The following is a 20,026-nucleotide window of genomic DNA, read 5'->3' on the forward strand; positions in this document are numbered from 1 at the left end:
CGATCCCAATACGAAGTTCGCGAACATCAGGGATATCCATCGGGCTCAAATCGAAGCGGGTGAAAAGGAGGTTATCACGGCTGAATCCAGCGACTCTGAATGCCCTAGTGAGGCTGGCAGCTGTATTGTAGTGGGTGTGGTTGAGGATCAATAGTTAATAGTAATGAGGAGGTTGGGTTGTGATCCCATCGTTTTTGTGGTGCCAGAAACAGGGGGGTGCCAGGAAGTGGGTATGTTGACTTACCTGCCAGACAAGCGCGACAGATTCCCTGTGCTCATGGAGGACACCAACAAGAGTTGGAAAGCTAGCACTCTGCTAATTCGAGAAGTCTGCATGCTTAAGTTCATGGAAGACATTACGAACAAGCCTGAGTGGTGGCGCAAAGTTCGAGATCCGGTGATTTCCGCCAAGTGGAAGGAGGAAGTGCAGGCTTTGGACTGGGCGGCATACAGAAGCCACGGAGACTTCACGAAGAACATGGCTGAAGCGGTAAGTTTCAGTTCAACTCACATAACCTTCACATTGCCACGAGGAAGCAATTGCATTGATTGAGCTGACATTGAGATTACAAGTGCATGCAAGAACTTCGAAAGAAGTCAACGTTGTACGAGGAAACGGGCCTCATTCCTGTCCTGGATTACTCTACTTGTGTCATCAAGTCAGACAAGCTGCTACCCAGCTCCCTGGTTGATCGTCTCAAAGTCGCCGTCAAATCTCTCGAAGATGTTCCCGACGTCGAAAAGGATTGGCATCCGGGAAGTGACGGTAAAGTCCTCGATCTAGTACACCCGTCACTCTTCCCACTCCTGTACGGCCGCTCACGTATCATGCATCAACGCATCACATTAGATGACTGTCTCGAAATTGGCGGGCCTGGATTCCTCATACCGAAACCCGACGAGTCTGATGTTGGTGAAGGTAGAACTTTCGACTGGCAAGGCGCACCTGTTGAGCTGGTGTCCACGAATTTTCAGTGGCTACCATCTGACGTCGCCATTAACGAAGACGGCCGACCTACCATCGAGAGTTATGTCAATAACTTGCACCCAAGGGAACATTCCGATCTGTACCCCTTAATCGAAGAGCTGATACAGAAGTCTTTGCCAGCTTGGGATATCATCTATCGCTGGGTGAGAAAGTTCCCAGTACAGCGTCTCAGGGCTCGAAAGGTTGGAAAGCGTGTTGCGATACCCGATGCTGTCCCAGAGCAGGGAAACCAGTTAGACGGGAACGAAAATGATGTTCCCATGGATAAGCCAGATGGCCATCACCTGGAGATTGACGACTTGGTCCAGCCCACAGCTGCTACTGGAGAGAAGATGGGCAGACAACGCGGAGACGCCCACGAAAGCAAGCGACTGAAGAGCGACGATGCGGCCTCTGAGGATGATGAGCACGACGATGAAGACTATGATGAAAGCGACGATGAGGAAGATTACGATGACGACTATGATGACGACTATGATGACGACGATGACAGCGACAGCGAAGACGAGCAAGTCCGAGAGCCCTCTTCGTACTTCAGGCTGTCGCCCAATAAAATCAAACAAGCCGGATTCTTCAACAACGCGCCACGCATTCAAGTCATCGTCAAGCTCGCCAACATTCACCTTACGCCCGAGAAGCCAACCTACGACGGCGGCTCATGGCACATCGAAGGTCAACTCAACGAGCACATCTGCGCCACAGCACTCTTCTACTACGATAGCGCCAACATCACCGAGTCCCAGCTCGCTTTCCGCGCTCCAGGGAACAGGGAGAAGCTGGATCAGCGTCTCAACTACCAGCAGTACGATCACAAGTCCATTGAAAAGGTCTTTGCTATCCGTAGTAGCTCTGATACCCTCCAGGAGGTGGGCAGCGTGCTGACGCGGCCTGGGAGGGCACTCTTCTTCTCCAACTTGAGCCAGCATAAGGTGCGGCCTTTCAGGTTGGAGGATCCGACGAAGCCTGGGTACAGGAAGATTGTGGCTCTGTTCTTGGTCGATCCTGCTGTTCCCGTAATCTCGACGGCGAATGTGCCTCCTCAGCAAAAGCATTGGTTCGAGGGTAAAGACCAGGTTCATGGAGCGAACGACATAGTTGAGACCATGAGCGCTCTGATTGAAACGGACGAAGCAAAGAAGATGCGCGAAGAGCTCATGAAGGAAATAACAGTTTTGTCAAAGGCTGTTAATGACGAGTTGAGAGATGTGGAGTGGAGTTTCTGCGAGCACTGAGATAAGGTTGAGTCGGCCTTGCTAGTACTGAGACTTTATATAGATATGAACTGGAGGTGATTCAGTACCTCGGAGGTTTTCACACTGTTATGACTGCTGAGGAAAGGCGTATGCCATATGTGAGAGAAACTACGCAGCCCTTCAAGCATGCAATTGTTGACGGTTACGACACTGGCCCACCACTGCTTTACTTGCTTTGCATCCACGGGTTGGGATGCCCATCCCTGTACAAAACCTCATTATTGACCCTTGCGCGATCTGTAGTGCCCTTTCGTTTCTGACAACATCTGGGAACGGCCAATACCTTCTTTCCTGTGTATTCCAGTGCATCGACCGGAAATCTCACGTATTCGTTGGCAGTCTTGCCCTGATCAGACTCCACCTCGATGATGTTGAGTTGTAATACCTCTGGATCGGCGTCATCCACGGGAACAAGATGATCGAACGTAACACCATAGTAGTCTAAGTCGCTATTTAAAAAGACACCTGTCGTTAGCTGTAATCATTTCAGCCGGCAATGGATCAAACCTTACTCTACTATTCTATGACCCTCTCCAATCCATCCAATGTATTCGTCCCGTACGACCAAATCGCCAGGGACATCAGAACGGACGCTCTCCCCATAAATGTGCCGAAACGTCAGCGTTGCGAGTAGTGGACCAGCTTCCTGAGGAAACTTCCCATCAAATACGCGAGTATCCCATGAAACAGACGGGAATAGCTTTTCTATCGATTCTCGTGGACCTTCGATCCTGATTCTGAGCGGCCGCTCAATATCCGGTAGATGGAGATGCCCAGCAGGAGATCTCACACAGGATGGAATGAAGAGGTCAAGAGCCATTACGAGACGTCAGGATTGATTGATTATCTGGAATTTGGAAGTGCGGTTGGGGAAACACACTACAACTCAATTGGGTTGAGGGGTAGTGAGCTGTATTTATAATTCTTTGATGCGGCTGCCTTGGGCATCTGCCTAATTATTTTTGATCCAGAGAATTCGCGACAAGGCATGTATGGTTCCGCATGCATACCAGTCATGATTTATGATTGGATAGGTTGGTTCTGAACACGTATGCGATGTGTTTCTCATCCCCCAAGTACTACCCAGGTTTATCTACTTTACCGACGTTGGCTTCGCCTCTCCAACAGTCGTGATCCTTTGTTGGTTATTGCTGCTGCCTGAAATTTCTGCACATGAAACTTGCGCGGGAGGATGGAGGGCGAACAACACTCTTTGATAGAAACTAACTAGGGCCAGGTATAGTCGAAGAAGCATCGTTTGGATGCACCCTGCTCCTGGCTGGATGGCTTGTCATAAGGCTACATGCTTTTGACCAGTGCATTAATCAATATGGTTTAATTTCTGCGCCTTTTAGTTCTACAATTCTCTCATCAAAGATGAATGCCGCAATGCGGCTAATACAGACGTGTGCCATTATTTGCGTTTCTGCATTAGCGAGGCATCAAAGAAAGAAACCAGTCAGGTGTTGTAAACGAACAGACTTAGATTCCCCTTATATGCAGGCTTCCTCAAGAGTTCCACAAAGTTCTTGCTTGCCTCCAAAACCCCGATACAATGACGAACTTACGAAGAACCCTAGATTCACATAATTGATTATGCTCCTACAGTCACCTACAAGACGGTCAACAGAGAAAGTTAAGTTACACCCACTTGGATTTCAAGATGTATACCCTGCACAAACTTTTAAGTTTCGCACACGACTTGTCATCAGGCCGTCACTCCAACTCTGTGCATAGTGAGGCATATGTAGACTAGACCCTATTTTTATTGACTACAGGTCATCACGAACTAACTAAGAGTCACTTATTGTGACTTGGCATTGACTGCCTTAACTTCCGGCAACTATGGTGCGTGGATGTCAAACATGATTGTGATCAAGTAACCCACGCCTTTGCCTCATTATTTCAATGAGACACTCTAGAATCTGGGTACGTCCCCAGCTCGCATTCCGATAGTTCATACTTCGCTCCTCCTGCAACTCTTGGGGATGATGTCTACTTTTTGTGACCATCGGATGACGGAGGGGTGTTGCATTCGAGTCTTCCGCAGTTTGCTGTAGACAAACGCACTGTGTGACGCACTTTGACACATTGTGGCGTGCCTTTATAAGCGCAGTCAACCTTTTCTGTTCTATTTTTATGGTCACACTGATAGAGGTAGATGGTGGTTGTACACATCGTCACTACTTCTCATTAGATCATGATAGCGTACTATGTTTCGTATCATGCATACAACTTACAAGAAATAAGTATGGCTAACAGGCTGCGATCGTTGAGGCGACTATTAATCGTGATAAGAAGTGGTAAATTGTGATCGAGAGTAGAGATTGAAGTACGGAACTACTTCTGGGTACGTGTCCTTCATACGTGAGGAGCTGAGCTGCCTCTTATATAGTATATGCTAGGTAGCCTAACTTACTATCTTACCCCGGAGCTTTGTTGATTCTGGCCATATACCTGCCATCTTTCACCAAGCATCGTTGCCCTCGAGCTGTTCGGAAACATAGCGCCGCCTCCCACATCGACTCATCACGTAGGATAGCTCGTAAGCACTCACGTCTGCAGAAGTCCGTCGGGCCGATGTTCACCTTCGTGCTGGATATCTTAATCCTTGCCTTCAATTTTGTTCAAAGCAAAGTTAGAACCAATTCTTTCTTCTTCAGTGATGTGTGACCGCTCATGACTAGTCTCAGGTCTTGATGCTTGAATCTTTGTTCTTTGACATTAGGTGTTGGCAAGAGTAAGTATCCTGAAGCTTTCAGCATTATACCATCCGGTGTTCACTGCTGCCTTTGTCATTTATATCTTTGAATATATGTCCCGTGGAGAAGACTCCCAACTGCAATCTCTCTAGTTTCATCTTCTTGCAGCGCCCGGCCCGTCATACTCATCCACACACTTGGACTTCTGGCTTTGAGATGTTCATTTGCAGTTGGTCAAGTCCGGATACCTCTCTTGATCTGCTACTTATGTCAGCAAGCACAGTGAGGCTGCTTTCTTGAAGGACATGTACGTTGTTCAATACATGCCCCCAACTATATCGAATTTGTGGACTGAACCGGTGAGTCCGACGTGCTGTCACCATTCCACCGCCCATATTGCTTTGATTCTGCAGAATTCACCAAAAGCTGGGTGAACTGATGTCTTTGTTTGGACCTTACAGGTTTCGTCAAGAGGTTTACCGTTGGACGTCAACTGCAACACCTAAGCCTGATATGGCCAAGACACTCACCAACCCCCACACTAACTTTCACGACCTTCGGCTGCCCAACGACCTTTGCAGCCTCAGGCACTCACGGCCTTAAAGAACACGACGTTGGTTGGTGGTTCCAGCTCCTCCACGTTTGCATGTCTTCTTCTCTCTCCTCCTTTATCAGCGCAATGGCAGCTCGGATACACTCTGACAATCTCAAATGGGATCAGTCTGAAGAACTCTACGAACAAGATACGGCCAGGCTTCGCAAAACTTCACAATTTGAAAAAGTCAAAGCTGTTGCAGAAACCGCGTTGGGCACGTCTCTCGAGCGCGCACCACCATTGGTGACGGGCGGCTTCCACATGCTCTATCCCTTTCGACCGGACGGCAGAAGTCCTTCCGCTAAGATCTTGGTCCGTGTACCATTCCCGAGTCAAGGCATTTTCCATGAAGAGAATCTAGCCATGGAGGTCGCGACGGCGAGATATCTTGCCCAACACACTCAGCTCCCAATCCCGAAGGTGTATCATTATGGTGTTGATCCTAGACCAGGCATTGGTCCGTTCCTGATGATGGAAGATCTCGGGTCCAAAGAACTTGAGACCATGAGTAGATCTCTCTCTACGCCGCATTCCAACCCAGCCATGCTCGATCCGGATATGCCTGAAGGCAAGCTCAAGAGTCTTTATCGCAAGATGGCAGAATGTGTGCTGCAGCTTGCGCAGCCTAGCTTCCCGTGCATTGGAGCTCTTGCCGAGACAAGCCCCGGGTCAGGATCTGAGTGTATAACCGGACGGCCCATCACTCTGAACATGATCAACATGGTCCAACTGTCCAACGTACCCAAATCCATCTTTCCGCCTAAAGGTACTACGTATAGAACCGCCGATGAGTGGTACGTGGTCTTAGCTGAGCAGCAAATGGCAACACTCCTATTTCAGCACAACGACATGATATCGTCACGGGATGATTGCAGGACTAAGTACGTCGCGCGCCAGCTTTTTCGCAGGTTGGCCAAACAAGGCCGACTGTCGAGTTATGGCTTTGCTGAAGATGACTGGTCCGCCCACGCTAAACACAGTCCTGCAACATTGCCAATGCCTAGCAACTCTGGCTCGTTTCGCTTGTGGTGCGATGACTTCAGGCCGGCGAATGTTCTTGTTACCGAGGATGATGACATCGCTGCGGTCTTTGACTGGGAATTCACGTTTGCCGGGCCGACGCAGCTCGTGCTAGATCCACCCTGGTGGCTACTTCTTGATACGCCCGATTCCTGGGATAGTGGGATTGAAGACTGGGAGCAAAACTACGAGAACCGCCTCCCAACATGGTTGTCAGCCTTGCAAGAGGCGGAGAAAGAAATGAAGAAGTCAGGAACGCCCTTTCTTCTCTCAGCGTATATGCGAGATAGCTGGGCCACGGGGCGTTTCTGGCTTAATTATGCCGCGAGGAAGAGTTGGGCATTCGATGCGATTTACTGGAAATATCTAGATGAAAAGTTCTTTGGTAAACGTGATCCAAACAGCGGCGTGCCCAAAAGCGAGCTTTGGAAGACTAGAATCCACCTTCTCAGCCCAGAAGAGCATGCTGCCATGGACACCATGGTGGAAATCAAGATGGAGGAGTCAAAGGAACGGATATTGGTGGACTGGGAAGATACAGAGGCAAGACAACGTTTGAAGTCTTTTTTGTTTGACTAGACCTAAGCTTTGACACATGTCAGATTAGCCTTGATCGGCTATTGCCTTTCTGACCATTCGGTTGGGTGTGAGCATTATGTGCTTGATCGTGGAATAATGGGGGCGCATGGCAAGGAAACCAGGAGAGTATAACACCTTCTAAATAAAAAATTTGTTATCACCGAGAAGCAGATATGCCGATATTAAGTCTCAATAAAGTACCGACAATATTTATGAACAAATAGCGACCATTTGAAGATCTTCCAGGAACTACCTTATTTCGGCATCAATTGCATGAAGAAGTCGGGGGTTGTTGAAGCTGACGGTCTTATCTCTAATCCCATTCAGATGTCCATCAAAACGGACAAGATCGCGCAATCCGCGGGTAGTGGGGTTAGGCGGGGTTCAGCATCTGATCCAGAGAACCTTTGTAAGCCTTAGTACCGAACGGGTGTAACTCTGGATGACAGGATCAACCCTTCATGGTTGCGGTTAGAGACATCGGCCGAACCTCGGTTAAGCCCAACGACCTTCCCTTCTTTATCTCCCCATGGGATATTTGGGGATGGCGAAATGTGCAACCCTTCAAGACGACATCGTTGAACCCCAGTGGAACCCTTGGATGGTAGTACGCGGGCTGGCGCGCAGGCTCGCTTCGAATAACAGACAAAATGCCGGGTGCAACCTCTGGGGAGGCGGCGCCGCTGCTTCCCGGCTCGACACTCTCACATCGAAAACGTGAGCAGCCCGTGTCTGAGATGGTGTCAAAGATCAAGGAAGCCCTCTGGGGCCCGCCGTCGGTTGAGCGGTCGCTGCTTATCAAGCTCGATTTCACCGTGCTCATTTACTTTTCCGTCGTGTGGTTCCTGTTCGGCGTCAATCGCGCGAGCTACAATACAGCGTATATCAGCGGCATGAAGGAGGACCTGAATTTCCAAGGAAAGGTGAGCCACGCCCGACACTTCAATAAGAGGAACGTCCAAAAGCCTGCATGCGATATAGGATTACTGACTCAACTCTAGGACTTCAACTACATGCACACCATCTACCTAGTCACCTACGCCGTATTTCAGATTCCCTCAACCTCACTCTTGACCATCGTAAAACCCCGCTACGTCTTCGTCGCAGCGAACACAGTCTGGAGCGTCCTCACCCTCGTCACATTTAGAGCAACACACGTCTACCAAGTTTTCGTCCTCAACGGCTTCGAGGGCGCCTTTTCAGCCATCGCATAGTAAGTTTCCCCATGCGCCTCAATGAGCTACCTCCTTTTCTAACAACACTGCTCAGTGTCGGCGCGCACTTCATCTACGGATCATGGTACAAGCAATCCGAGCTAGCCACCCGTGCAGCAGTCTTCTGCGCCTTTGGCAACCTCGGCAACATGGCAGGAGGCTGGATCCAGGCGGGACTTCTGGCGTCTCTTTCTAGCGGCCCGATTGAGCCCTGGCGACTTATTTTCATAGTGGTTTCGTGCATCACCATCCCCTTTGCCGTCTTTGGTGGGTTCCTACATGTGCTCATGGCATGATTTGGCTGATAGCTGACATGTTGAAAGGCTGGTTCGCTATCCCAGACCTACCAGAGCATCGCGCAGCAAGATTCTTGACCCCAGAAGAGAGGGACCTCGCCGTCACCCGCCTCGGAAGAACACAGACAAAAGCATGGGATAAGAGCGTATTCCAACGTGTCCTGCTGAGCTGGCAGTTCTGGCTCCTCCCAACCGTCTTCATGCGTGAGTCTTCACAACCGTTTAGCCTTTGGAATGTCACTGACGTGCGAACATAGTCTACTCCCTCAGCGTCCAAGCAATAGGCAACAACGTCATACCCCTTTGGATGGCATCCCGGGGCTACTCCGTAATCCAGCAAAACAACTACCCGACCGCGACCTACGCCACGGGCATCGTCGCGACCTTCATTTACTGCGCCGTCTCCGATAAGCTTCGCTCGCGCTGGCAGGCCTCGCTCTGCATCGGGTTCACGTTCATCGTCAGCAGCGCAATCTTGATCTCGGACCCGCCGGACGCAGGGCACTTTTTCGCGTTTTATCTCATGGGCACGACATATGCGCCGCAGGCGCTGTGGTACTCGTGGATGGCGGACCTGACGGCGCACGATTTGCAGCTGAGGGCAATTACGACGGGGTTCATGAACTCTTTTGATTTTGCGTTTGTGGTGAGTGGACTACCCTTTCTTCTCCATTAACATTTGTCTGGCGCTGACTGATGAAACGTACATGTAGACTTGGTGGCCCCTGATCTTTTACCCCGTGACGGATGCACCGAATTATCGGAAAGGTTACATTGCTAGTCTGGTGACGGGCGCGTTGACTGTGCCGGTGATTTTGTTAATTGCCTATCTTGAGAGGCGAGGGAGAAAACTTGGCAAAGTGGGCAGTGTCCGCGATGAGCACGCGGGAAGCTCGAGGGATTAGAAGTAGACAGAGGATGGAGGGAGGTGTTTACACGATACAGTCATGTCAAGATTTCATTAACTAAATGTTGCAGAGCGAGGCAGGTCGGACAAGACCCTGAATCATGATACGAGGCCTGGATAAACTGTTACATAGACGTTGTTCATTTGTGTAGGAATTTGGAGCCACCTGCTGTTCCTCTTAGCTCAAAGACAGGACAGAAAAACCGAAGCATTTGGGTGGCGGACAGTGAAGAATTGCCGAAGGCCAAGAAATAGACTCGTAATTCCTAAGAGTTCGTATTGATCACCTTGCTATGATTTATCCGTTTACTGTACAGCTCTTGGGATTCGTATGCTGCAGGAAAGAATTGCCGAAGGCCAACGAATAGACTCGTAATTCCCATGGATTCGTAGTGATGACTCATGATTGCTATGACTTATCCGTTTACTGTACAGCTCTTGGAATTCGTATGCTGTATCCCACCCGCAAGATCAATCTCTCTGGAACGCCGTGTATATGTTACAGTCCTTTTGCCTTCTCATAAATGTCATAACCTCATTACCAGGCCTCCCACATCTGCGACCCCAAGGCCACGAGACGATTGAAGAGCTCGTCTCTCGAAATGATGGCAGTAAGATGGTACTCCTTGCCCATGCTATCCGTCACAATCAGGCCGTCTGCAATCTCACGATCGGTAGCCCAGCCGACAAAGATCTTGGACTTCCAGCCAAGTCCGCCAACTTTGCGAATTTGCTAGCGGAGTACACGTCAGTCGTGGTATTTGGAGAGACAGTGCCGAAAGTTCTCACCTCAATATCACCAATTGTAACAGTCCACGTCGGACTCAGATCATCTGACTCCGTCGTCCAACTGAGCGCGGGAGTCGTGGCTGTAGTCGTGATATAAGCATGACCCCTCTTGCCCTTCCAGCGCGCGGGGAAGCGGACGGGACCCTTCTCGGGATCAGGCGTCTTCTTGACTACGCCCAGCCTGTCCTTTGCGTGTTTAGCGCCGACCTTGGCCTTTACCTTGTCCGCGGCGAGAGTGGTGTTGATGCCGCCCTTGGCGGTGCTCTTGATGAAGTTTATGATACGATGGCCCTTCTTCTGCTTGTGCTCTGCCGTTTCCGATTCAGCTGGCGCCAAAGCTGCCTCGTCGGGCTGAATGGCTTCGTCTATTTCTGCTTGATCTACGCCTGGTGAGTTATGAGCCAGTGCTTAGCAATATTTTGAAATCCTGGGTTACTCACCGAGATGCTCCAGGTCCTGGCCAGCGGTTGCATGAGGCTCATCAGGTGGCGGTACATCGGACTTTGGCGGAGGTGGAAGCGGGGCTTTATTCCGCTCGCCGATACGTAGGAGCGTGATGGTGACTTGGGCATTGGTGGGAATGCCCTTGAGAATGGTGTTTCGCAATTCAACATACTTCTGCCATTGAGGGTAGGTGCTGGACATACTTTAGACACGCGAGTAATCAACGCTGAAAGAAAAACTGACCGGTTGATAAACACCAGGCCTCTTTGGATGATGGGGTCTCCAAAGATGGTGAATCCAACCACAAACCCGGTGCCCTTGACCACCATGTACGAGGTTGTGAACAAGGAGACGAGTAGCAGTGGTAAGATAACGCTAGCAAGGACAAGACGGGGTCTCTGCTGAGGGAATGGTGGAGTTGGGCTCAGGGCGTTTCCGAAACGCTCCCAGGTATCGACGAACTGTTCATTATGTCGTCAATTACATTCACAAGTGGCTTACGGGTCAGAGTACTCACGTCGGCGATGCCATGCATCACAGGCCTAGCCTTGACCCAAACGGACTCGTGAACAGGCTTCTTGGTCTTGTCGTGGTGGGAAGTGGGTTCCTTGCCGTCCGTCTTATCCTTGGCATTGACGACATCTTGGGTCATGTTAGTAGGGTCGGGGACAGAAGAGTCGTCGTGGGGATCGCCTTGAGGATGTTTTCCCGCCGCCGTGCTGATGATCAGCGATGAGATGCTGTTCACGAAGCTCGACGCCTCCTGTTCCACAGCCTCTCCTGCGTGCTTCTCGGGTGCGCCGGTAATCGAGTCATCGGACGCGAGGACGCCGGATGCGGGTTTCTTGACACCGCCGGTCTTGCTGTCGATGAGGGAAGCGGGGGCGGGAGGGAAACAAAAGTCTCGCGATTGCGGGACGAGGATGAGTACGATGAGGAAGCTGGCGAAGACGGGGACGACGTAATCGAAGATCCAGGCGATGGAGTAGACTGCGAGGAAAAGTGAGGTGCGCTTGTATTCGCGCCATGAACGAAGACGGACAATATGCTTCCAGAAAGAGAATAAGCCAACAACAACAGTCATGTACAAGCGCTCGACATGGGCGCGGAGTTTATCAGGCGAGAACTCCTCCTCGTCGGCGATGTTCATGTCCAGGTTTGCAAGCTGCCCATCTATATTTAGCTGCTGATACGCGGCAAGTTGGAATGGCAAGCTCACCGGTGGCTCGGGAATCGACTTGACATGGAAGATTTGCTAGAAAAGTATCAGTATCCCTTCGGATGGCATAATTCAGCATAGAGTTCGTTCGGCTCGCTCTACCTTGTCAAATCGTCGAACCAATATCCAGAGATCCTCGTTGCTCAGACCGCCAACCATGGGCTGCGCAACCTTGCTGGGCGGGTTGTTCCATCCCAAGTTCTTCACTTCAACATGATCGTGGTCAAGCTCGGCGTGCCCCTTCTCCTCGATCGGCTTCTCCTTGGCAGCCATGTCTGCCAGGTGATGGCTGTCTGTTGGTCTCTCCTCCTCATGTGCTTCTACTATCTCGGGCTCCTGTCCCATTGTCGACTGGCTGGAGTATCCATAGCTAGATTGGCTCGCCGGGGTGTCTACACCGGGTTCTGAAGCTACAGGCGGAGGCGGAGGTGCTGCGGTTGGCGGAGGTGGAGGCGGTGCGTGTGAATCCATCTCGTCCATGTCGCTAGGTTTACCCTTGAACATGGTTGCTGTCGTTCCTGTTCGTAGGCGGAAAGAAGCGATGGGATAGACGTTCGACTGCGATGCGGGGGACCTCCAATCTTTGAAGTCGTCTCGAGGTTCATCGGCTCGTATGGGGCTACGAAGCTGAGACAGCTGAAAATCATGATTTGGGGAGAAATCATGCACGAGCAAACAGCTGGAATGCAGCCGCCGCCGACGTCAAGCGCGTATCTGCTCGAGCTAGGTACTTACCGTATTTGGGTAGGTATGCATGACGTCACGGGCCGCGCAGCACCAAATTGGGTGCTCCAAGGCGATGATCGCGATCGTTAGCCACCAGTGCACACGGAAGATCTCCACATGGGTGAACAAATCCATGGATGAGCCGACTTAGAGTGCTTAGATGTGCAGCAAGACGGGAAGCAATGACACCTGTTTACCGGATGATTGGGTGGCATCTTCTGCTTGGCCTGCCGTTTTGACAGCTCCGAGCTCGTGTAGCCACATTTTTCGTGTAGGCGAAGGGAGGGAGGGCGATCCGGACCATTCGATCCTTGACTCGATGGGTCGCGATCATTGGCTTAGCCAACGTGCTCTTTACTCACTTTCGTCTTCAGTATAGATTACTCTGCTCAGGAACACCATTCAACATGGTCTGAACCCGAGGTCATTGAAGCTTGAGCATTATGGCGATGACAAAGGAATTGCCTTGACTTTATTGCTTTGATTGAGCAAGAGGCCCATCATGATCATTGAACTCTCACTTACTTCTTACTTGGACTTGGAGCTTCTCTGCTGATGAGTGACTCTCGCTCCACTTAACTTGACTGATGGATTTAATGAGCGATTCTAATGTCAAGTCCCACGTCGACTAGCACAGACCCGAATATCTACAGTGTGACCAGATCTTGCGCTCAGCTAAGCACCTGCTCATGCTGGCTGATCTAGGCTGGACTGGGCCTACGGACTACGATGAAATCTTCAGTTTCGTTTTCTCGCGATACCCGTAGCCCCAAAGCCACTGCCGTCCTTCCGTGAATCGGGTCCCAGCTTAGTGGCAACGGCGTCATCCCCACATCCCACGAAGCCGGACTCCGCTCCGGAAAGTTTTCACCTGGAGAAAAATCTCACGATGCTCCACTCTAGGGCTTTATCTTCCCTCGCCCGCGCCCCCGACCTCAACCACACCGATCCAAGGATATCCAAGGATCACCATCGGAAGGGTGGCCGAGTTGGTTATGGCGCCAGGTTAAGGTCAGCTTAACATCTGTTTCCTGGTGGGGCAACCCGCGCGAGTTCGAGTCTCGTCCCTTTCATTTTCGTGTTTTTGATGTCGGTCACAATCGTCTGTTATTAGTTTCGCGTCCGAGATGGCTCAAATTGTGCGTTGTGAGCTAAAGACAGCAGCTGTATGACCATTGAGCTACCGAAATCCTGCGTTCAGGTGAGCACAAGGCTCTCTATCACCGGAAGAATATTCATGAACATATCACTGATCTCATAATGCAGGCAGTGAGAGGCAAGGAATCGTGAGTGTTATATCAAAACTTTTACTTTTGGTAATAGGTATTACTCTATAAGGTACTGTAATCATGCGTAAAATCATCATCTAGTGTTCATCACTTCTAGGTCTATGGACTAATATTCCACCTAGTATCCGGCCCACCAAGTGTAGTTGTTCGTCTGCTCAGCGGTATCCCAGACCAAGGGAACGCTGGAATCCTCCGGCCTCTCAGGCCACGCCTGCGCAAGGCCAGTCCAGACCTTGACGTCCTTCCAGGTAGCCTTGCCGCCCTCGGCAGCGAAGAAGGTCAAGCCCGTGCTGTCGTTGCGCGAGGGGTAGATGCGCGCCGTCAGCGCGAAGCGCTCGTTGACCCAGATCTCGAGCAGAGAGTTGTCGAGCACGACGTGGAAGTTGAGCTCCTCCGTGACGGTCGCGTTGGCGCCCTTCTCGTGGATCTGGTAGGGCTCAAAGTGGCCGACAAAGGTGGCGTTGTTGAAGTTGGGCAGCAGACTGCTGTGGGTGCGGATGACGCTGATCTCTGAGGCCTCGACGTCGAAGTTGATGGTGGTGTACTCGGCGGAGTCGGGGCTCTGGGCGAGGATGATACCCGCGGAGCCGCTGAAGTCGCTGAGGGTGGCAGTCAGCTCGTAGGACGTGCCGAGGTCAGCGGAGGCAGTCTTGTTGGTGTCCGTGAGCTGGCCGATCTCGAACTCGTTGGTCTGCGCGCCCTCGCGGAGGAGCTCAAGGACGTCGGGGAGGGGGCGCATGCCGAGGGTCTGCGCGGTGTGGCCGTTGCAGCTCTCGATGCAGGTGCTTCCGTCCTGCTGGGTGCCGCAGTTCTGGACGCCCTTGGTCTCCTTGATGTAGAGCTCCACGGGGAGGTTCATAGAACCCTGGTAGCCCATCTGCTTGGAAGTGTTGTAGCCGTAGTCGCCGAGGATATCGTCGTTGGCCCATCCCCACATGACGCGTCGGTCGGCGTTACGGGTGTCCTTCCAGGTGGCCTGGGCGTAGGAAATACCCCAGTCCAGGGCGGCACCGGCGATGGGCGTGAACTCGACGGAGCCGTTGTCGCGGCGGGCGACGTCTCCGCGGTTCCACAAAGCCCACTGCTCCTTCCAGTGCTGGGTTGTGTTGCCGCCCTCGGCGCCCATGGTGACGAACCAGGCCTTCTCGTCCGAGTCGCCGACGGGGAGGTCGAAGAAGCTGCTGACTTCAAAGTTGTAGCCGTAGGATCCGGTGATGTCGGGGGCACCGAGGGACGAGTTCGCGGCGGGCTCCCAAAGAGCGCCGAGGAAGGTCCACTGGGTCAGGTTGGAGGAGGGCGCAGAGTAAAGCGGGATACGAGGCCCGATGAAACCGGGGCGGGCGGCGCCGGGGAGCTGGGCGGGGACATCGCCGGTCTTGAGGCCGGAGCCGAGAACCATGTAGTAGTGGGGCTCGCTGACCTGGAGGAGGCTGTCGAGCTCCGTAGAGGGGAAGAAGCTGGGATCTCTCCAGCCGGTGACGTTCCAGCCCTCGGGAGGTCCAGAGAGAACGGTGCCGACTTCGTCCCAGGTGGAACCTCCATCGGAGGAGGTGTACATGGCCTGCACTTCCGTGCCGGTAATGTACGGCTGCTTCCAGTTCGTGGGCAGGTAGTGAATACCGGTGCCGAAAGTCAGGAGTGTGCCATCGCTGGCGCCCTCAATGTTGACGGGCTGCGTGGTGCCGGTGAACTGCGAGAGAGGGCCGGAAGCGTACTTGCCAGAGGCGAGCGACACGGAAGAGTCATTTTGCCAGTCGCGGACATCGGTCCAGTGGAAAAGATCCTTGGAGACAGCATGGCCCCATGAGATGTTTCCCCAGTTGACGTGGTTGGGGTGGAACTGGTAGTGCAAGTGGTATGTCTCCGTGGCCGGGTCGTAGACGGCACCGCAAGGGTCGTTGAGCCAGCTGTGCGGCGCGAGGTAGTGAGAGCGAGGCCTCCAGCGGGTGAAGAGGGAGTTGTTGCCAGCGGTTGCGAGGTACTCGGGAGTGATGGTCGGGACGCTGGCAGATGAAGCCGGGACCGCGACGGCGGCGAGGGAGGCGATGGCCGTGAAGACGGCACCACCCTTGAGGACTGACATGCTGTGCTGCGATGGATAGTATTGGTAGACGCGCCGCTTGACCTCCAAAATCTCATGAACGCAGGCCCTCAAGGCGTTCATCTTATATATCGGCTGCGTGCGCTGCGCACGCCAGGACGACGATCCGACTGGACCGGGGAAGCTGTCATTCGGAGCTCTGGATACGACGTCAGCCAGGGCAGAGCCAAGGAAACAGCTCCGCAGACGGACCAAGGGTAAGGAGTCATGATCCCTGGGCGTGCGGTTCTACTGAGGCTCGGCGGAGACGGATCATGACGATGATGGTTACGAGAGTACTCCGTACATAGAGCAAAAAAATCAAGAAGCAACTAACAGAGAGAGTTTCTTGGACTGTCTTTACGGGCCGAAAAGAAACCCAACCACTGGTCTTGGCCCCACGGGGGTTCGGTCAAACCTTGCGTGGGAAACGAAAGAATTTAGGTAGGCAATCCTAGAAATTGGGGAAAGACTGGAGTAAACGCGGGGCGGCCATGCCGGTGGTCTAAGGTAATTTGCAACTTTTGGAATCAGGTCACGCTACTGACCCCAGCATTGGTGGGTTTAGTGGCAGATTGGCCTTCAAGTAGCCAGAGGGAAAATGCGGGAGTTGCGGAGGCGAGGGGGTTCGCCCGCGGTATTGCTCGCTGAAACTCATTGTGTGCTTTTCTTGATGAAGAGAAGAAGAGAGTCACAGAACGGCCTAGGCCGCAGACGCAGCTACATGTAAGCTATTGCAAAGCTCTTGGTGTTAAGCCCAAAACTATCAGCGACTGGGGCTCGTGTGCATGGTTCAACGCTTGGAGATAGCCGCCGGTCTCGATTTGTTGCATCGACTCGCCATCCGAGTGGTTAAGCGGTCCGACAAGCTCGCAGCGGCAGCATCAGCGTCGTAATGCAGCATGCAGCGTCTCTCTTGGAGCTGGATACCAGAGGCAGAAAAAGCGTGGCAAGCGAGGGCCGCTGGGCAGAGATCATCGAATTGGCGCATGATGCCGTGGGGAAGATGGTAATTACGACGGCACTTTGCTCGCTGTTACCATTCCATGGGTGCGGAGGGAGGGACAAGGTTTAATGGCCGAGAGTATCGCCAGCTGTGCCCCGCAAACCACAGGATGATGGGTTTCCCCGATCTGGAGATGCTGGGACATGGTCTTCTTTTGGTTCTTTCAAGCGCAGGTCTCCAGTAGTTGTGTCACTTCTTGTCATTGGTGCCCTTGTCAACTTCGCCTTACGACTCCGTAAGATCCCATACCCATTCGTCTAGGTGTTTGTCCCTTCCGGTCAAAGCTTTCCTCTCCTTTTGTGAGTTCGGATGAGTCTCCCATGAACCATGACGGAGGTCAATGGGGGCCAATAGACTTTCTGTGGAGGATGTGAGATGACTTTGCGGAGGTATTGTGGGGAAACAAAGTGGGATGACAGAGTCATTTGGGGTCATGAGCAACGTAAGATTTCTTCTAGAACGAAATTTAGACTTAGGAGAGCTTCTGAGAGGTCAATCGCATTGCCTATTCTCGCTGAATTCTAAAGATGGTGCCATCTAGCTCGGAAAACGGCCGACTAGTGGGGCTTACAGTTGCCGACAGACCGGACATCTTGACGAAAAGACATTTCATCCGACGCCGAGCCGCAGTCGGTCAAAGCAGCTTCGCAGTCGAAGCAGATGCACCTCCATCTGTTCGTTCCGTCGATGTCTCCAACAGTACTTCAGCCTACATCCCGTTGGAAGATGTTCAAATTTGTCTTTGACAGACTGATCTGAGCAAATGCTTCTCTTCAGCCACAGTCCAACTCAAGAGCGGGGCAACACCGTCAGCCACGGACGGCCCGGACGCTGTAGCCCAGGGAAACCCAGCTACAGTGCGCTACGCCAGAGGCCGATTGAACGCCAAAGTGCGGGCTGTCTTTACTGGCATTCTACGTGAAGCTTAGACAAGCCGGAAAACGGATTAAGATATGCGAAAGTTCTGCTCAATTTGAGCGATTTTAGAGACGTGTTCGCAGAACACATACCTCACAAACGATACCACCAGACTGCGTGGATTACGTAAATGAACTCTGGACTTAATAGGATCATATGGTCCGAGGAAATGTCAAGTACAGGCCCGTGATGGGATAACTGTGCTACTACCCAAAATTGATAAGCGCCCGAATGCGAAGAGTCAGTGTACTTACGCGAGAACATAGCAGTATACTTTGGCTCAGAGTTGGAAAATTCCTGATTTGAGAGACACAGCAGCTTTTACCGGAAACCCATTCAACTTGAGTTTCACTAATGATTATTCCAAGTTTTTACATGACTTGGATTCTCGTGGATTTACATAAAGTAGTAGATGAAGACCTGTCTTAACCTCAATACACTCAAGAGATAGGGATTCCGAGATTGGGGAGGATCACCAGTGTAGACAATGCAGAGGCTTTTGCCTCAGGACTCCCTTATTTTCAACGATGATTGAACAGTTATGGATCTTTGTCTTGAACCACAGTAAGAACTTGGCATAGAGGAATGCCAGGCTTGATACTTACGGTGGTGTTCACAAAAATAGTAATCGTCACCAATTTTTCATCGGCATGGAACAACTCGAAAGGATTTCCACGCGACAATGGAATTCCGGATATAGGTAAAGTTCTTGAGAGCATGATTCTGCGTCTCACGGAAAAGGAAAGAGGTCCTGTTGATTCTGTCTTTGACCTCGCAGAGGTGATCATGGCTCGATGCCTGAGATTGGACTTCAATAAGATCGCATGAAAATCTGAAAGATACACCACCCGGAAACATTTGACTACTCAATCAACTACATTGACTTTCAGGTCCATTTCTCGTCCGTCGGCTGATTGGCAAGAAACATACGGAGAGATTCGTTGCTTTAACGAATTTAGCAACAGGGCGAAAATGAAGGAGACAAGAGAGTCCATTCGCTAGTTGACAAAGATAAAAAAGAAGCAGCAGGAGATGAAACCGCCAGAGCGGGTCAAAGAATAACTCGAATCAATCGTTGGAATTTTAGGTGAGAGATCGGTCCTGGCAGAGTAAACTATCGGATTAGAAGTCCAATTCAACCGCGGCATACGGCCAACTGCGCAGGGGCTAATTAGGGGCCCTATTTATAATTATTATAACTAGCCTAACCTATAGTTAGAACCTCCTTTTTATACCTATATAAAAATTTATATAATTTAATTAATCTCTTTATTAACTTATAGTTCGAACTAATTACTTTATAATAAGAATATTAATATTAATTAATAATTAAATTTTATTATTATAAATTAATAAAATATTTTGCTATATAAAAAAAACGACCCCCCCGACGGAGCAATCTACCGGGGCCGTATTATATATTACGTATTAAGGAAAACTAAGTATATTACGCTCTATACTTAATTACTAATTAAAACTCCCGACCTTCCCCCGCTTCTAGCTATTTAGAGGGCGAGCTATACTTATTTTAATATATATAAAACCTCTTAGTACTAGCTTATGTAAGTAGCTAGATCTTATATTATATACTCTTTTTTATTAAGGGTTAGGGGGCCCCTTATATATTCTTTTATATTTATAATATAGCCCGTATTAAAAGGATTTTTAGCTCTATAAAATATAATTTTTAAACTAGTATTAATATACCGAATTTTAATATTTATATTAGCTTAGCTATTTATAGCGTTTATATTATTATTTAGCTAAATTCCGTATTATTAAAAAGTACTTCGCTACTTTTTAAGTATATTTATATTAATTATAATAATTATAGCGTTAAGCTAGTTAAAAAGGGCGCTTAGCCCGAGAGGGGTAAACTTATTAATAAGTATTTTTAAAATAAGTTCTTATTAAAATAGTATTTTAACTAGCTAACTTCTTAACTAATTATTTAACTAGCTATTTAAGTAATAGTTTATATATTAATAGGTTTATTTAATA

At 50.5% G+C, this 20,026-nt stretch overlaps 7 protein-coding genes across 7 annotated transcripts; 4 read left to right on the forward strand and 3 right to left on the reverse strand.

The window, feature by feature from the left end:
* Positions 1-232: 232 nt before the first annotated feature.
* On the forward strand, positions 233-2,220 carry CTAM01_16087 (uncharacterized protein; the record flags this gene model as incomplete). Its single annotated transcript, XM_060532080.1, has 2 exons — positions 233-490; positions 574-2,220. The coding sequence occupies 2 exons, from the start codon at positions 233-235 to the stop codon at positions 2,218-2,220; spliced, it is 1,905 nt and encodes a 634-aa protein (XP_060373332.1).
* A 187-nt stretch (positions 2,221-2,407) lies between these two features.
* On the reverse strand, positions 2,408-3,061 carry CTAM01_16088 (uncharacterized protein; the record flags this gene model as incomplete). Its single annotated transcript, XM_060532081.1, has 2 exons — positions 2,408-2,716; positions 2,804-3,061. 2 exons carry the CDS (start codon positions 3,059-3,061, stop codon positions 2,408-2,410), a joined length of 567 nt encoding a protein of 188 aa, XP_060373333.1.
* Positions 3,062-5,622: 2,561 nt separating this feature from the next.
* On the forward strand, positions 5,623-7,137 carry CTAM01_16089 (phosphotransferase; the record flags this gene model as incomplete). Its single annotated transcript, XM_060532082.1, has 1 exon — positions 5,623-7,137. The coding sequence occupies one exon, from the start codon at positions 5,623-5,625 to the stop codon at positions 7,135-7,137; it is 1,515 nt and encodes a 504-aa protein (XP_060373334.1).
* Positions 7,138-7,787: 650 nt separating this feature from the next.
* CTAM01_16090 (major facilitator superfamily transporter) lies at positions 7,788-9,552 on the forward strand (the record flags this gene model as incomplete). Its single annotated transcript, XM_060532083.1, has 6 exons — positions 7,788-8,060; positions 8,139-8,350; positions 8,407-8,618; positions 8,675-8,851; positions 8,905-9,293; positions 9,361-9,552. The coding sequence occupies 6 exons, from the start codon at positions 7,788-7,790 to the stop codon at positions 9,550-9,552; spliced, it is 1,455 nt and encodes a 484-aa protein (XP_060373335.1).
* A 540-nt stretch (positions 9,553-10,092) lies between these two features.
* CTAM01_16091 (uncharacterized protein) lies at positions 10,093-12,510 on the reverse strand (the record flags this gene model as incomplete). Its single annotated transcript, XM_060532084.1, has 6 exons — positions 10,093-10,287; positions 10,344-10,729; positions 10,784-10,980; positions 11,031-11,248; positions 11,305-12,042; positions 12,109-12,510. 6 exons carry the CDS (start codon positions 12,508-12,510, stop codon positions 10,093-10,095), a joined length of 2,136 nt encoding a protein of 711 aa, XP_060373336.1.
* Positions 12,511-13,621: 1,111 nt separating this feature from the next.
* Positions 13,622-13,753, forward strand: CTAM01_16092 (uncharacterized protein; the record flags this gene model as incomplete). The annotated part of the gene is made up of 1 exon (XM_060532085.1): positions 13,622-13,753. The coding sequence occupies one exon, from the start codon at positions 13,622-13,624 to the stop codon at positions 13,751-13,753; it is 132 nt and encodes a 43-aa protein (XP_060373337.1).
* A 386-nt stretch (positions 13,754-14,139) lies between these two features.
* On the reverse strand, positions 14,140-16,185 carry CTAM01_16093 (uncharacterized protein; the record flags this gene model as incomplete). Its single annotated transcript, XM_060532086.1, has 1 exon — positions 14,140-16,185. The coding sequence occupies one exon, from the start codon at positions 16,183-16,185 to the stop codon at positions 14,140-14,142; it is 2,046 nt and encodes a 681-aa protein (XP_060373338.1).
* Positions 16,186-20,026: the final 3,841 nt, after the last annotated feature.

The sequence above is a fragment of the Colletotrichum tamarilloi genome (genome assembly GCF_030869305.1).
Source record: "Colletotrichum tamarilloi strain Tom-12 chromosome Unknown Scaffold_196.1, whole genome shotgun sequence".
NCBI lineage: Eukaryota > Fungi > Ascomycota > Sordariomycetes > Glomerellales > Glomerellaceae > Colletotrichum > Colletotrichum tamarilloi.